This window comes from Sorex fumeus, unplaced genomic scaffold (assembly GCF_029834395.1).
Source record: "Sorex fumeus unplaced genomic scaffold, SorFum_2.1 ptg000041l, whole genome shotgun sequence".
NCBI classification, from domain to species: Eukaryota; Metazoa; Chordata; class Mammalia; order Eulipotyphla; family Soricidae; genus Sorex; species Sorex fumeus.
The window spans coordinates 6,420,473-6,437,613 of NW_026606098.1; the positions used below are offsets into that span (position 1 = coordinate 6,420,473).

General features: G+C 51.9%; 1 protein-coding gene across 1 annotated transcript in view; it reads right to left on the reverse strand.

The window, feature by feature from the left end:
* The window catches only part of MCM3AP (minichromosome maintenance complex component 3 associated protein), a 43,930-nt gene that overhangs the window by 18,409 nt on the left and 8,380 nt on the right, over nt 1-17,141 (reverse strand). Inside the window, exons 6-19 of the mRNA XM_056119546.1 lie at nt 15,759-15,898; nt 14,400-14,597; nt 13,441-13,709; nt 10,514-10,676; nt 9,250-9,410; nt 8,445-8,686; nt 8,157-8,320; nt 7,031-7,131; nt 6,539-6,670; nt 6,240-6,353; nt 5,251-5,403; nt 4,111-4,308; nt 2,493-2,561; nt 2,282-2,413 (exon numbers count right to left, since the gene is read on the reverse strand). Coding sequence (XP_055975521.1) covers nt 2,282-2,413; nt 2,493-2,561; nt 4,111-4,308; nt 5,251-5,403; nt 6,240-6,353; nt 6,539-6,670; nt 7,031-7,131; nt 8,157-8,320; nt 8,445-8,686; nt 9,250-9,410; nt 10,514-10,676; nt 13,441-13,709; nt 14,400-14,597; nt 15,759-15,898 — 2,236 coding nt within the window. The remainder of the gene's footprint in view (nt 1-2,281; nt 2,414-2,492; nt 2,562-4,110; nt 4,309-5,250; nt 5,404-6,239; nt 6,354-6,538; nt 6,671-7,030; nt 7,132-8,156; nt 8,321-8,444; nt 8,687-9,249; nt 9,411-10,513; nt 10,677-13,440; nt 13,710-14,399; nt 14,598-15,758; nt 15,899-17,141) is intronic.

The window sequence follows — 17,141 nt, forward strand, 5'->3', positions numbered from 1 at the left end:
ATCTGGGAGAGACATGCAGAGAGACCAGACACAGACTAGTAGAGGCCCAGGGCTAGGACAGGACAGAGAGAGGGACTGCCAATGCAGACCAAATTAGTGTTTATTTAATTAATTTATTTTTACTTCAGGCAGAATCTCTCCTGCCCCCACGCCAGGCTGTCTTCACCAGGGCCCCTTGGAGGGGGGGGGTTGAGTTTCCCTTCCTACCCTAAGCAGAACCCCGGCAGCCAAAAACCTCCAGAATCCAGCTATAGCCATGTTCAAGGCCACTCTCCACAAGCTCAGACAAGCCTCACACATGAAGGAACCAGCAGAGGAACCCAGGTATGCGGGACCCGTGGCCGAGATCTCCAAGCCTGCTCGGATTGGGACTGGGCCTCCTCCACCCAGATCCCTCACTTTCCAGTAGCTTGGCAGTCAAACCCACAAACTGCACACCCCCCCATGTAATCTCATCAATGGCCAAGATCCAGAGACTATAAAACAAAGCTCTCAGAAAAGAGAGCAACGCAGTATTTTCTGGAAGACACAAAAGCCCCCATCCCTCTCAGAGAGCCTGGAAAGCTACTGAAAGTATTCTGCCTGTAAGGCAGAGCCTGGCAAGCTACCCGTGACATATTTGATATACCAAAAATAGTAACAATAACGGGTCTCATTCCCCTGACCCTGAAAGAGACCCCGATACGCCACTGGGTTACACTATCACATGACAGGGACGAATGGAGATGTTACTGGCACACACTCGAGCAAATCGACAAACAATGGGATGACAAATGACAAGTGATTTTTACTTTGAGAAAGCCACTCCTGGCAGTGCTCAGGGCTTACTCCTGGCTCTGTGCTCAGAGATCACCTCTGGCAGGCCTGAGGGACTCTCTGGGGTGCCAGAAATCAAAACTGGGTAAGCTGCAGCAAGGTAAGTGCCCTCCCTGCTGTCCCAGTTCTCCAGCCTAGGATTATGTTTTTGGTGAAAGAATGCTCTGGAATTAGACAGTAGTGATGTGCATGCAATTCTGGAACTGAAAATGAAAGCTATTCAGACAAAGCTATTAAATAAGATGAAGTCTATATCTCAGCAAAACAATTATTAAACAAGAGAAACAACAGCTGCCTTAACATGAAGTCAGTGCACACACCAGGGGTTCACACTTGGATGTGATTTAATCAACATAGACTGTAGTGCTGGTGGCGATGTGTTAAAACCCTTACAGGGCCAAGAACATGACTTAGTGACAGTACTGGCCTTGCATCTGTGAGTCCCTGGAAATGCTTTACTTGTAGGATAACGTCCTATCAATTTTTTACATTTCTTTTTAAAAAATATTTTCCCGGAGCTGGAGCAATAGCACAGTGGGTAGGGCGTTTGCCTTGCATGCAGCCAACCTAGGTTTGATTCCCAGCATCCCATATGGTCCCCCAGACACCGCCAGAAGTAATTCCTGAGTGCATGAATCAGGAGTGACTCCTGTGCACCACTGGGTGTGACCTAAAAATCAAAAAAAAAAAAAAATATTTTCCCAAGAAAAAAAGGAACAGAAGAGTAGTACAGGGCTTAAGGCACATGCCTTGCTCGTAGTGTGCTGGATTTGATCCCCCGTACACCACACAAGGTGCCCCAAACATGAGAAACAATGCCCCACCTCCAGTACAGCCAAGTGTGGAACCCCGACCAGACACCTCTCAAAAGGAAGCAGAGCAAAGTATAAACTGCCACCTCAGGTGTGGGAAGTCACTGACCCTCCCTCAGAACCTGTGGCAGTCAGTGGTCCTATGATTGCTCCTCCCTTGGCCCCCAGGACAGTCAGTAGTCACCAACATTCCCTCAGCTATGTAAGAGTCAGTGGTCCTACGATCACTAACCCTCCTTCAGCCCCCATGACAGTATCCCTATGACCTCTCCTCCCTTGGCCCCTATGACACTCAGTGACCCTAATGACCACCAACCATCCCTTAATTCTGTAACAGTCAGTAGCCCTGTGACCACCAACCCTTCCTTGGCCCCCATGAAGTCAGTGGCCCTGTGACCACTCCTCCCTCAGTTCTGTGACAGTCAGTGGCTCTATAACCACTCCTCCCTCGGCTCTGTGACTGTAAGCACTTATAGGCTCTGAGACACAACAGTAATAAAGCAATCCACAGTGCCCTCTGACCAGATCAGTGCACCCCATAGAGCCCAACTGTGCTGTCCACTGCAGGGGAGGTGTTCCTTGTTTGCACCCCATGGAAGACTCCCCTTGAGGACCCTCACATGGCCGTTCTGCCCCCCGCCGGAGCCCCTCACCTGGCATGATGCCCTGAACACTGTTCTTCTCCGGGCAACATCAGCACCAGCTTCCAAAACACACTCTCCTGCTCCCTGGAGAGGTGCTCAGCCACAAGTGATGGCAGGTCCAGGGGTGCCCAAGCTGCATCACTGCAAGGAATAAATTAGCCATGAGCAGAGCAACACACCTAGGGCATGATGGGGTGGGAAGACATGTAACATGACACACCTCAGCAGCTGCTGGTGGAAGTGCTGGACCTTCATCTGATGGGCCGTCTTGTTTCTGAGCCACCTCAACCTGCAGAGAGAGAGCGGCCAGGCCAAAGAAGACAGTGATGAGGGTGGGGGCAGAGAAGACAACGATGAGGGTTGGGGAGAAGACAGTGATGAGGATGGCAGGAGGAGAGGACAGTAATGATGGTTGGGGAGAGATGACAGTGATGAGGGTGAGGGAAAGAAGACAGGGATGAGGGTCGGGGAAAGGACAATGATGAGGGTGGGGGGAAGAGGACAGTGATAAGGGTGGGGAAGAGACAACAGTGAGGAAGGTGGGGGAGAGGATAATGATGGGGGGGAGAGAAGACAGTGATGACAGTCAGGGAGAGACGACAGTGATGAGGGTGGGAGAGAGATGATAGTGATGAGCGTGTGGCAGTTTCTAGAACAGTGACTGCTCCTGAATATCTCACCAAGTACAGGAACACTTGGGAGACAAGAACAGGCAGAGCCCATGTCCGTGCTCATGAACTGTAGGCCACTGAACAGACAGCAGAGCTTCCTTCTAGAGAAATGCCAGCAGGCTGCTCAGAGGAGATAGATACTCTGAGGCCTCGGCTCTGGGTAACCGTGAGAAGGGCAGGCAGGTGACCAAGGCACAGCCCCTAGCAGGCATCTGGGTCCAATTTGTGCTAGGAGCTGATCATAGGGAAAAGGAAATAGTTTCTTTGAGGAGGCTGTGGGCGGCCCTCAGCACAGAGGAAAATCACCAAGAAGAACAAAAGAACAGAGATGTGGAGAGTGGGGCTCAGGTCAGAGCTGTGCCCAGGAAGCCCAAGTCAACAAGGCCAGGGCAGGAGCATGAAGGGGTCAGGAGGGTACTTGCTCACTGACAGGAGGACACAATCTCGTGACAGGTCCCCAGAGTCCCAGGAAAATCTGTGACAGCACAAGGAGGATATGGCACAAGCCCGGGCCTCCCCACATCACCTCTCACACCCTCCCTAGCCAGGCCAGCAACCTGGCCTGGCAGGGAGAACCTGAGTGTGCATAGTGGGATCAGAACTCAGGTGGGAGCCAAGCACAGGCTTGGGCACCCAAGGGGCAGAGCCACAGTAGGCACTCACCTTGCACGTGCTGGGCCCTGGTTCACCCCCAGCTCTGCACTAAGTGAAGGCACTAAGTGAAGGAAATAGCCGGGGAGAAGATGCAGATGTGCTTAGATGTGTCAGCCCAAGTCTGAGCTCCAGTGCCCACTGTCCCGAGCAGTGCTGGGGGTGGACCTCACAAAAATGGCAGAAACCCCCCTGGGAGAGGGCAGAGGAGTTGCTGACTATCTGTGTGCTGTGTGGACACACAGCAGCCGGAGGAGTACAGCAGAGAACAGGTCAGAGACAGCAGGGCCAGGGTGAGGGCGGGGAGGCCAAAGGTCCTCTGGCCCCACCACCAAGGGTGAACTGAAATAGGCAGGACCCAGAATGTCTCAGAATAAAAGGCTGGTGAGCCCAAGCAGGGAGATCCAGGGCAGAACAAGTTCCAGAGCGGCAGTTCTGCCTTGTGACCCATGCTGCCCTGTGACCCGCCCACCGGCTCCCAAACACATACACACACGTGTGCAAGCACAGGCTAACCTGGTGCAGGAGATGCCCACTTTCCCTGCATGACCCAGGTCCAGCAGGCCCTTGGCCAGGTTCTCTTCAGCAATGGGGCATTCTGCGCTGGGCGCCAGTGCCCACAGCCGGCTGTCTATATCGACACAGCAAGGCGCTGCAGGGAAGGCCCGCATCTGGCGCCTCAGTTTCTTTCTGGCTGCCACAGCCTCCCTCCACCTGCAGAATGAAATGGTCATGGGGAGTGCACGCTGGTCAAAATACTAGTATAGGTGCTGGTCCTGAGTTCCGACCCTTCTTAGCCACATCCCACACTGAAGAGAGGTGAGAAGGGAATCTCTGACCTCCAAGGAGAACACAAGGAAAATGAGGAAGTGTCTCTGGAGGCCAATTTGGTAGCCACCATGAGCACTGGCAGGGTCTGTACAGGAAGCTTACTGGAGTACCCACAGGCAATGCCAATGATGACATGGGGCTTCCACCTTCCACCCACCACATCCTGTTGCCTGGAGGGAAGAAAAAAAGGTTCAGCCCCACAGACTGGGGCCATGACAGCCACTAGTCAGGCCCCCAAGTGGGTGGCACAGTGCTTGGACTGTTGAGAAGTGTAGGCTCTACATGTGGCTGCCACCACATGCCCTTTTCTACTCTGTGACCCAAGGGTGAGGGTGTGGTGACGTAGTCCACATTTGATTAGGAAGCAGATCACCACTCAGTGGATGGAACCCACACCTGCCCCAAGGAAACACCAATGACTGACCAGCATGGCAATGCAGTGGCCCTGTCCAGTCATACACCTTCTCGTTCCCAAAGAGCCACAGTGTGATGCCTACCCACAGCTTTCCTTTTGTCTACGTGGCCATAATATAGCAGAAGCCCAGACAACCTACTTCACTGTTCCACATACTGCAGCCTGTTTCACTACACTCAGAACTGCTTCCCATTGAGCTGTCCTTGAGCCACAACCCGTGGGCATGCACAGCTGCAGTAAGGCATGTTGAGCACAGTGAGCTGAACAACTAGTCCTTTTGCCTACTCTGACTCTTAGCCCCCGTGATTTGTAACCTTTACAAACCTGTTATGTGTATCTGGTCTGTGACCACCTATCCCTGAAAGTGTGAGCTGTAAACACTCCCCAGGCATCAGTGACACAGGACTCACCGCTGGAGATATCTGCAGAAGCACTGAAGTTCCTGGAGGGTTTCCTTTGCGGTTTGGAAAATCTCCTCCCCCAGAAACAAATCCACCAGGTTGGCACAGACATCTTCACAGCAACGGGCCATGCGGACCTTCTGGTCCATCTCCACCGCATTCCTGAGAAAGAGTTATCAGCACCAGAGCCCACTTACCAGGTGAGAGACCGCAGATGTGAGGCCACTTGGAGTTACTACAGTTGGCATCCCCAGGATACGTAGCCCACAGATCAGCCAGTATGAAAAGAAAACTGCTATGACAAAATTTTGTCAACAAGAGATCTATAGCAAATACTTTCAGTCAGAAAGTCAAGGCAGCTCATAGACACATAACATGAGGAGATAGCTGTGGAGCTGTGAGGAATAGCCCATTATTCTCCCCTGCTCTCCTAACCCCTCCCTGAGACTAAGAACGACATCTACCATCAAGCACAATCTCTCAGGAAACAGGCTCCAGAGAGCAGAGATGCCTCGGCTCACCTTGCCCTGCACATAGGAACTATACAGCCTGCCCTCCAAATGCCATGTCGTTCACATGGGGACTCCATGCCCTCCACATGCCATGTCATTCACACTGGGAATATATAGGGACTACACACCTCCGCATCCCACAGACTACATGTTCTCCACACATCATGCTGTTCACACAGGAGCTACACACTCTCTAGACACCATGTCATTCACACAGGGACTACACATCCTCTACGTGCTGAGCTGTGCCATGTGTGTCAGAGCTGCTGTCACATTCTGGGACATGCAGGAAACTGAGTCATCTGCATGCCTGCCTGCCCTTCTATGCCCACCTGCAGCCAATCACTATGCTCGAGGTGTGAGGGCTAAAGTAGCCACCCTGAGTCAGACAGGAAAGGCTGTTCTGAAAAACTGGCCACAGGCCTTTTGTCCACACCCAGGGGAGTGTGAGCAGCCCAACAGTTGCATACATCAGCACTCACTTACTTCCACTCTTGGGAACAGGCTTCCCTCACACACTCCCTCAGCACAAGTTCCATCAGCTCTGCAGCCAACCCCTGGCTCAGCTGCATCAATGCCAGCTCTCTCTCTTGCTTCATCCTGGAAGTGACATTTAAGAAGAAAAGCAGGTGTGGTCACACAGGAGGAATGTGAGGGGCTAGGATCAGAGGCCAAAGGTGAGGTGGGGTGAGGTGAGGTGAGGTGAGGTGAGGTGAAGAGCAGCAAGAGCACCCACTGCCAGCTCCCCACACCCCCAGCCAACACTGCAGCACAAACGTGCAAACCTCTCCTCCTCAGCCCGCCGTCTCTCCTCTGCTTTCCTCTCCCTTTCCTTGCTCATTTCTTCAGCAGCGACGTGCCTCAGAATGCCCATGGTGGTAGACGTCAGCAGCTCTTCCGCGGCAGCACTGGAGACACTGCACAGAGCACAGCGGTCATGTACAAAAGAAATGCACAGAGCCAAGCACACAACATGGAGCTCCCAACACTGGCAGAAAGTCTCTGGTTCTTAGCATACAGAGTTCAGGGGTAAGGCATCCCTCCCGCCAGAGATGTTGGGTCCTACGGTCATTCACGCAACAAGCAACACACAGCACAGTACACAGGCCCAGACCTGGGCACACGGTGCTAGACCATCAGGGCAACAAAGGACCATAGGCAGTGGTGGGAACCAAGTAGTGCCAGGGACTAATGCTTCCCCTTACGAGGAAAATACAGAGCAGCATGAGACCAAGCAGACAACTGTGAGCAGGACATTGGGGCTGGGGCAAGCATACCCCAGAGCTGTGGCTGCGAAGGCTGCCCCTGCTGTGCCCACTTCCTCCAAGTCTTCCTGAAGAACTTCCTGGATAAGCTCATCTACCACCAGTGCCAGGTCCTAGGAGAGGTGGGGGTGAGGTAGGAAAAGTAAAACCCTGTGTCCAATTCACCTTTGGTATCCTGGGAGCAGGCCGCCTGGTACAGACCCTACCCACCCTCACCTCTACTCCAAAGCCCAGTGACAACCTTGGGGTCCGGTGATAATGCTTGCAGAAAATTCTTCTATGGACTAAGGAGTAGGAGCTTTCTAGGGAGGGGAAGAAAGGCTAAGTCCATAGTTCACTCCTCATGGTGGTTCACAGTCCGATCTCTGTGAGTAACTCCCCTCACTTGAGGCTTCCCTGCCCTGATCAGTGTCAGGGTGTCTGTCAGTTTGTCTATGTGTCATTGTGTGTCTTTGTCAATGTGCATATCTGTCAGTGTGTATCAGTGTGTCTGTGTTGGTGTGTATCTTTGTGTCAGTGTGTGTCTGTATCAGTGTCTCTGTCAGTGTCTCTGTGTCAGTGCTCCTGGTGCCTGTGTCAGTTTGTATCTCTATGTCAATGTGTGTCTCTCAGTGTGTCTGTGCCAGTGTATGTCTGTTTTCAGTGTGTCTGTGTCTATGTTGATGTCAGTGTCTGAGTCAGGGTCTGGGAGCATGTACCCTCCCAAGGCCTCCATGTGCTGACAGGGAACTGAGTTGCAGTCCCACATCAGTGCTGGGGAAGGTCTCTGTTCCCTGGGATCCCCATCAGACACCTGGACCACCTGAGTCCTTGTCCTTACTACTCTGCTCCTGGAATGAGGAGTGGGCCCAGCATGCACTGTGGGAGTGCTCTGGAGAATTACTGGACACACAGAAGCCCTCTTACCATGCCCACTCAGGCCTGCGACCCTTCAAATGCTCAGAGACTGAGCACAGAGACAGGGCCCTGGCCTGAAACCAAGTTTCCACAGAGGCCTTGGAGACACAGTAGTGGGGATCCTCGTGCTCCATATAGGTGGTTTAGAAACTCCCTCAGCATGTGTAAAGGACACAAGCTCGAGCCCTGGCCCAGGTGGCCCCAGGCCCAATTAAAACCAGCATCAGCAGAGGGTCCATACCATGTCAGAATACATGGGCTTTGGAGGTAGCAACTCAGGCTGCACAGCAGGCGGGAATAGACTGGGCACTGGGAGCAGGGGTACAGGCACAGAAAGGGGCTGAGGAAGGCCTGAGACCGGAGTTGCGTCTGCCTCTGTACCACACTCCTCTCCTCTCCCTGCACCTGCAAGGAGACAGGCAAACACGGGCACTAAGACTCCAACCCAGGACCCAGGACCCGCCCCCCAGCAGGGCACCATGGGGAGCTGCTCCTGCAGCTGGCAGGCAGTAGCCATGGCATCACTCACCAACGGGGTCCAAGCTGGGCCTGGATGTGCTCACCAGCAGCTCTGTGGCCAGACTTTCCCCCACATACTTGTTTTGGGAGTTGAAGCTGCACACAGGGGTATGCCGAGGTACAGGGGGCAACGGGCCTCCATTCACAACTTCCCCCACCAACACTGTCAGCTTCCGCGTGATAAACACTGACTTTCTGGCCTTGCAAGGCCCCTCTGGTTCCAGGAATGCAGAGCGGCTCAGTTCAACAAAGCTGGCAGAACAGGGGCAGACACACATCAGTACTGGAGCATATGCCACTCAGAGCTGCCATGAACCACACATATAAGGCATGAGCAGCTGTGATGGCCCAAGGGATTTGAGGCTGCCTGGCCCAGCACACTCACAGCCATGCACAGAACTACACAGAAGCACAGACGCCTATTCTCTTGCCCAGAGCCATGATCCCCTCAAATCAAGCCTTGACCTAGCAGACAGGTGGGCAGGGGATGAAAAGTGGGGTACTTGAGGTCATATGGACTAAGGCACCCTACCCTAAGCTTCACAAGTCGTCCACGTACTCTGCCCCCAGGAAGCCAGGCCTAACTAGTCTTGGGCTTTTCCTCCTCAGGAAAAACATGGTTATCGAGTCATGGAGAACTGGGTCCATGACCCAAACATTTTGGAGTTGAGGAAGCTGGGCGCCATGTGCTCAGCTGCACTGAAGATAGGCGCAGCCCATCACCAAGGGCCCAGGACCTAGACCTGGTACAAGGGGCACCACCCAGACTCAAGCATGGACAGGAGAGGCCCAGCCCACTCTCCACTTGCTCTCACCCATCGGACACGCTGAGACCATGGAAGTTGAGAAAGTCAGTGGCCTCTTCACTGTCCTGGAAAAGCAGCATGCGTACCACCCCATCCAAAGGGAAGACTGTGGAGCGCTGTGTGCTGACCGTGTAGGCCACATTGAGTGCTCGAAGGGCATCTTTGCGGATCTGAAAGAAGAAGAGTGTCCTGGCAGTGTTGGGAGACCAGGAGTGTGGCATGAGGGCAGCTACACTGCATTCAGCCTCCTGGGAGCCACATGGCACTACGACCCAGGCCAAGTATTTCTGCACACAATAGAAGACACCCAGGAACATGTGCACAGGTGGCATCCATGTTGCCCGGGGACAGTGGACTCTCCCCTGGATCCCACCCCTGCCTCAACACACTTAACGTCTTGGTGTCTGAGGGTGTCACTGGTCCCAGAGGACTTGGAATAAGCACCTGACACAGGTACTGACCTCCAGCTGGCAAAAGCTATGGCTAAGGGCAGGGGCACTCTAGCATCATGCCCAGGTGTCCTTGTGTAACTAGTGCAACTGGGCTGGAGGAAGTAACTGCAGGCTACAGCCCAGTGTACCCTGATGGCCACAAAGAGCTGCACATTTTTAGGGGGGAGGGGGGTGGTAGGGGTTTGGACCATATCAAGCAACGATCAGTACTTACTCTTAGCTCTGCACTCAGGGGACAATATGGGTTGCCAGGATGGAACCCAGGTCGACTATGCGCAAGACAAGTACCTTACCCACTGTGCTATCTCTCCAACTCCAAGAACTGCACTTTTCTACATTTGTGCAGACAAACACAGGATCATTAAACTCATCTTGCAAATGCACATCAGAATTCTATGGGTATCTAAGTCAGGATATTTCTATGTCTGTACATTTCTTTACAGGGGTGATCCAAGGGTGCTGTGGTACCCAGGGTCTCTCTGGACAAAGCGCAGTCTGACACTTCAAAAGATCAGGAACTATACAATACTGCAAGAGGGACTTAGGGCCTCCAGGGTGGGCATCACACCTCAGCTGGTCCAGCTCCTGACTTCTGGATTGTCCATTTGCATGGACAATAAAGGGGATGAAGACACATACTACCTGATTTACAGTGTGCTTCCCTGGCACACAGGGGCAGTGACCAGCAGTGTGTCCTGGGAAACAGGCCACATTTGAGATTCACTAAAATGGCTGTGACAACCTGGGCCCCACAGGACATGATGGGGGTCAATTGGTAAAGTCTGTTCTGCTCTCCCTCTGCAGTGCAGCCCACTCCTTACCTGGCTGAAATAGCAATGAAGTAGACAAGCGTTGAGGTAGGAAGCCGACTGGACTAGTTTGAAAAACCTCACGAAATTATTACTGTTCAACGCAGCAAAAGCCTGAACTGCAAATTTCACTTCAAAAGAGTTTCTGACTGCAGGATGGAATTGCTGTACTTCTCTGTTAATTGAGAGAAAAAGAAAGAGATCAGAATTTCATTATTGAGATGAAATTTCTACAGAAAGATTTGGTTGAAAGTGGCTCTCAGTGGTGCAGAAAAGAATGATGAGTGTTCGTGCGGTCATGAGCTTCATGCTTGGAACCCCACTCCTGGCTAGCTGGAGCAGAGGGTTTCTTTAAAGGGCAAACACAGGGGAGGTCGAGAGTTTACTGATAATTACTTCAATATCCACTGACTGCCCACTATGCTCAAAGGCAACATCCGAAACAGTCACATTCCATCCTAATCAACCAGATAAACTGACTGGCTGAATAACTCAAATGGCCACAGGGTCAGCACAGTCCAACTCCAGACCCAGTGCATCTTGGAGCCTCTGAGAAAAACTCTGAGGGTTTGAGGTTTTCTTGTTTGGTGGGGGGAGGGTATGAGTTTTCTCACTCAACAACACAAGAAACAATACATAAGAAATAAGAATGGTGGGTTGTTGAGAAGGCAGGCCCTCGTGCAGGCCAGGCGCAGGCAGGACATGGAGGCGGCGATCGGTGGATCGGGAGCGGCCTCCCCAGGAACTGGGACGATGGGGTGAAGGATGGGTGACAGGTGGAGTCCGCCCATCGCCCCATCTTTCCCTTTCCCTTTTTTTTTTTTTTTGCTTTTTGGGGTCACACCCAGCAATGCACAGGGGTTACTCCTGGCTTTGCACTCAGGAATTACCTCTGGTGGTGCTCAGGGGACCATAGGGGATGCTGGGAATTGAACCTGGGTCAGCCGCGTGCAATGCAAACACCCTACCCGCTGTGCTATCGCCCTAGCCCCCCATCTCTCCCTTTATGGCTCAGTCGTAGTCGTCGTTACAGTCATAGTCTCAGTCATCTGAGTTGCATCATCCTAGTCTCCTTGCAGACCTCAAAGTCTCCAAAGTCTCAGTTTTCCTCCTCATCTTCTTGTTGTCTTCTCTTCATTATGTGCTCTCTTTCTATCCTCTTCCTTTGTGCTCTGCTTCTATGTGTGCCATTGTGCTCTTTTCTATCTGTCTCTCAAGTCTCTGACTCTCGTCTCTGTAGTCGCTCCAGTCTTGGTAGTCTGTCCTTTTCTAACTTTCGTCTTCTACTTCTAACCTTGGTGCTGTTCTCTTAAGTCCTCTGCCTTCTTGTCCATGCCGTTGTGCTGTCTAACTCTCTCTGTCTCCTGGTCTCTAGTCTGCTGCCATTGTCTTCTTCAGTCTCTGGTCTCTTCTTCTTCTGACCTCTTCTAACCCCGTGACCTTGGCGACCTTGTAATCTCCCCAGCCCCTTACAGCATAGTTCATATAGAAATCATGTAGGCTGGGGATACAAAGGTGGGGTTGAACATTTACAAATCAACAAGAAAAGGTAAGGCCACTCCTCCAGGAGATTAACTCAAGGACAAAATCAAAGATTACTCCAGATTACTAGGAGATCAAGGGCGAGATTCCATCCAAGATGTGTTACTTTTTCCTTTCCTCAGCTAGTAATCCACTTAGTTATAGTAAATTTACTTCTTTTAATATTTCTAGCAATGTCATTTTGTATGAGCACAGTAAGAGACACATCAAGCTTAAAGTTTGGTTCTTCCTGAGGACATCTCACTATATATTTCAGACCACAGTCCTCTGGCGAGGTCAGTCTTCCTAACCCCAGCAGGGTCCTTATTTAGTTACCTCTTTTGGGTCATGACAGAGTTCATCCAAGACTATGCTCTTAATTTATAGTTAAGTATTATAGCGCTTGGCCTGACCATTTCGAAGCCAGGGTAGCTTATAGCTTGCCTGGGGTCCACCAGTCCTTTGTCAGGACTCTGCTCTTGGAGTGCTAGGAACTAAGGGCAATTGAGACTTAAGTCAAGTAAATATGGATGCTCAGGAGTAAATACTATTTTGGAGTCAATTAACTCCCATGTTAAATAGCCTAGCATCAATTATCTCCCTGTGTCTATACAAAAAGGACATTGCTAAATAGAAAGAGAAAAGCAATATGGGATTATTAGTTATGCCTCAGCTGCACTGTTTGTGCGAGTGGCTCAAGAGACCTTAAGCTCCCTGCAGGAGCAGTAAAAACAAGGGGGAAAAAGGGGGAAGTGTTTGTGTTTGTTTGGGGGCCACCCCCTTTGATGTTCAGGGATAATTCCTGACTGCACTCAGGAAGCACTCCTGGCAGTTCTTGGGAGACCATATGGGGTACAAGGAATTGAACAGAGCACATGCAAATGCAAGGCAAGTGCCTTACAGGCTGTATTATCGCCATTCCAGCCCCATAAACTAAGTGTTTAAACTTATACTCAGTCACACATCCAGATTACCTGTGACTGGGCTCCCAGGAGGATAGACTGCTCTAAAAAGCATCTCAGCATACAATGGGGCGACGGTGTCATCAGCCAAGTGAGTGCCCAGAGGCCAGGATGCAGTGCTCTATATCTGCTCTCTGTGGAGCAGCAATTTAGCAGCTTCTTCACCCCTTCAGGGTTTTGTCCGACCTGTCTCTCACTCCCCACCATCGGACCTGACCGGCCAGGCCTGGTTCTCACCTACTCTCACTGGGGCTTTCCCCTCTTTCCCAGTGACAGGAAGGATGAGGTCTCCCCACCACAACCCCATCCCCAGCGGTGCAGTGGTACAGACTCACCCAGACTCTGCCATGGGCCACCCCAGTAGGAATCTGTGCTAGCAGCTGCCCCATCCCCAGCTCTTCCATGAGCTAAGCCTTGCTTCACTGAGCCCCTCCACCAGGCCAGACTGAGCCTCACCTCAGGATGTCGCCCTTGTTGAGGTTAAGGAGCACGTTGTAGCCCTGGAACTCAGCCTCACTGGCACAGAGCACACCCTTGCCCCGCAGGTCCTCATACATCTCCTTCAGGCTCTGGAGACACTTGGTCATGTTCTCATTGTTGATCTTGGCATCGAAGGAGGACATGGGCTCCTCGCACATGAAGTGGGCACAGTGGATGTGGAAGCGGGTGCACTTCTCAATCAGGGACACCGTCAAGGGGTCACACAGATGCTGCTGCGTGATGTCCTGGCCACAGGGAAGGGTGAGTCAGCATCACACGTATGCCACACATACACACGCAGATGCACACACAACACACAGAAGTCACAAGTGACATGCACACAGATGCACATGACATACACACATGGAGATGTGCACACACGATGCACAGATGCGCACATGACACATGCACAGATGCACTCATGACGCACACAGAGATGTGCAGACAACATGCACACAGGTGCACACATGCATGCAGATGTACACACACGACATGCACACAACACACATGTGCACATGCATATGTGCACACACAACACAGACAGAAGTGCACATGATACGGACACACAACAGGTTGTGCACATGACACATGCAAATGTGGACACATGACGGCTCACACAAAGATGCACACATGACACACAGATGCACAAAGCCACATGCACACACGCAGATGCAAACACAAGTACACACATATGCCAGAGTTGACTTTACACATGCACACACCTGATACCCAGACACACTTCTCACACACTCTCCTACCTTAACAGCCATCACTGAAACATACAAGAGCACCCGTTTCCCCTTTGAAACAAAGCCCCCACAGGCACATTCTTATAGTCTCAATGAGAGGGCTGGACAACAGCGAAACCCTGACAATAAGCAGATCCCCTGTTGGCACTCTGGATTCACTTCCCATTCCTGCAGGGGTGGTGGTACCTTCCGGATGCCTCGTGTGCGGTTCCACACGAAGTCATACCAGTCCCGCAGCGAGCCATCCTTCTGGTCCATGATCTGGGTGACCAGGTAGTCCATGGTCCTGCTGAGCACTGCTGAGGGCCGCAACTCGTGCGGCAGCGGCTCCTCCTGGTCAGCGGAGGAGCGGCTGTACTCCTTTATAGCCGCTGCATGGTCTACCTGGGGACAGCAAGCAGGGACAAAGGGCCAGGTGGCAGGAGAGCAGGCTGTCTCAAAACAGGGGATCCATCATACTTCACACAGCGTAGTGATGCAGGAGACAATCCAAAGAGGCTGTTTCTGCCTGAAGACAGCAACCAAAGCTCAAAGACAGAACTCTGCTGCTGGCAAATGCTCGCAGAAGTGAAGATCAATGAAGTGAGTACATCAGGAAGCACAAGAGACAGGGCAGGAGGCAGCTTGATGCAGAGGAGTGTGTGCTGGCACTCACCAGGCTCTGAGTTTGAACCCAGTACTAGATCCCAACCAGCAATGTCAGAACAGCTTCACAATGTAGCCCCACCTTACTACAAATAAGTTTGGGAGCTGAGCCATCACACCACAGTCGGCTCCTAGGAACACCAGCTCCCCATGCACTGCTCAGGTCAGCCAGGTGCAAGGCAAAGGCCCTACCCTCCATTCTAACTCTTCAGTCCCCATGATAGGGGTTTTGTTTGATTTGGGGGAGGGGGGGTTATAGACCAGATCTAGCAGTGCTCAGGGATTCTGCTCTATGCTCAGAGATCATTCCTGGCAGATTCCGAGAACCATCAGGGTGGTGGGGATAGAATCTGGTGGGCTTTGTGCAGGACAAAAGCCTTATCCACTATACTCTCTCTCCCCAGAGCATAAACCCAAAGTACAAAACACAAATAAAGAAAGGTTAAAATTAAAATGTAGAGAAAACAAAGAAAAGAAAGCATTCCTGCACTACTACATAAACCCTCACACACATTTCTCAGAGTATCAAGAAACCTAGTCGCAGACACAGGACGGCTCAGCCCACAGCTCGCAGCACTAGCCACTCTCATATGACCCTTGGAAAAGACAGAACCATGAGGCAAGAGGCATAGCACAAGGGTGAAGGTTGGGGGCTTGCACACACAGCTGACCCGGGTTTAATCCCTGGTACCCCATATAGTCCCCAAGGACCACCAGGAGAAATTTCTGAGTGCAGAGCCAGCAATAACGCTGGGGCACTGCCGGGTATGGATCCTCACCACACACACACACACAAAAAGGTTGGGGGGGTGGGTAGTCTGAGGACATTCAGAAATTGCAGCGCTAGCCCCCTGCATCCCAGCTTCACCCCAGGGCAAATATGGGCACATGAGGCCTCACCTGGTCAGTACCGGGGAGCAATTCAAAGATGCTTAGCTGGCTCCGTGTCTCCCGCATGTAACGTTCCTTCTCGGGACACATGTCCGGGCATGTTCCCACCACAGTCCTTGCTTTGTCCAGGTCAGTTCTCTTCACCCGAGCTTTTCACCCCAGCAGTCACCAAAACCCCATCATGATGAGGAGACACAAAAACAAACACCAAACATGGGTTAGAAAAAAAACGTAGCACCTGAAAAGGCAGGCCTTAGAGACCAGCGCTATCACCAGCAAATGCTGGAGCCCAGGAAGCTCCAGGTCTTTCCCACTCACAGCGTGAGGCCTCACAGGGTTACTGTGACCCATCTACACCAGCACTCCACACACTGACATGATGGGAGTGTTTGGGTCCTGTGGGAAGACATCCCTACCATTACCCATAAAATGAAGCAGCAAAAGCATCTGGCTGTACTCTGCTGTTTGCGGGGCTGGGACACTCCCAGTGGTTGGTACTCAAGAAGTACTCAGAGCCACGGGTTGAACCTGAAGCCTCACATGCACAAAGCAGGTGCTCTACCACTGAGCCACAGTGAAGATTCCCTCTCGCCCTCCTCAGGATCTTTTATGTAAAACTAATGAAAATTTAAAATTCAAAATACACATTAGTTTCAGTCTCAGAAACCCTAATCGCAGTAGTTTTCTTCAGAATATGAATATCATGTCACTGACAACATATGTACCAAGGAGGCATGGTGATCATCCCAACTTCTCACAGTATTTTTTGGTTTTGTTTTGTTTAGGGACCACACCCTGTAGTGCTCGGGAATCCCTCCTGGCAGGGGTCAGAGGACCATATTGGTGTGAAGGATCAAACCAGGTCCACCATGCACAAGGCCAGTGCCTGAGCCCCAGTGTGGGAGTTCCTCACACACTGGCTCCCCATGTTTGCGTGCTGCGCAATCTGTGTGCTCAGAGAACCATGCCCACATCCAGCCTATAGGACACACAGGTCTGCACTGAACTTCGGCTTCTAATTTAGACAGGAGTCATGTGCTACAGAGAGACACAAACTACGGAGCAGAGAAAGGTAGCAGGCTGACCAACACATGTCCACACACCTCATGTGGCCTTCAGATCTCATCCGTCTGGACCTGCCCAGCAGCTACAGGTTCACACAGCCCACGAGGACATGCTGTAGCAAACCTTCTCAGTCCTACCTCAGAGCAGACCAGAGCTTCTCAGCAAGGACAGAAACCACGGTCCCTGCTCCTCTGTGGCTGGGGGGACACCCTGTTCCTAAGTGGTTGGTGGGACCCCCTGCTCCTCTGTGGTTGGAAGGATGAATCCCCTGCTCCTCTGCGGTTGGGGGGATGGATTCCCTGCTCCTATGTGGTTGGGAGGATGGAT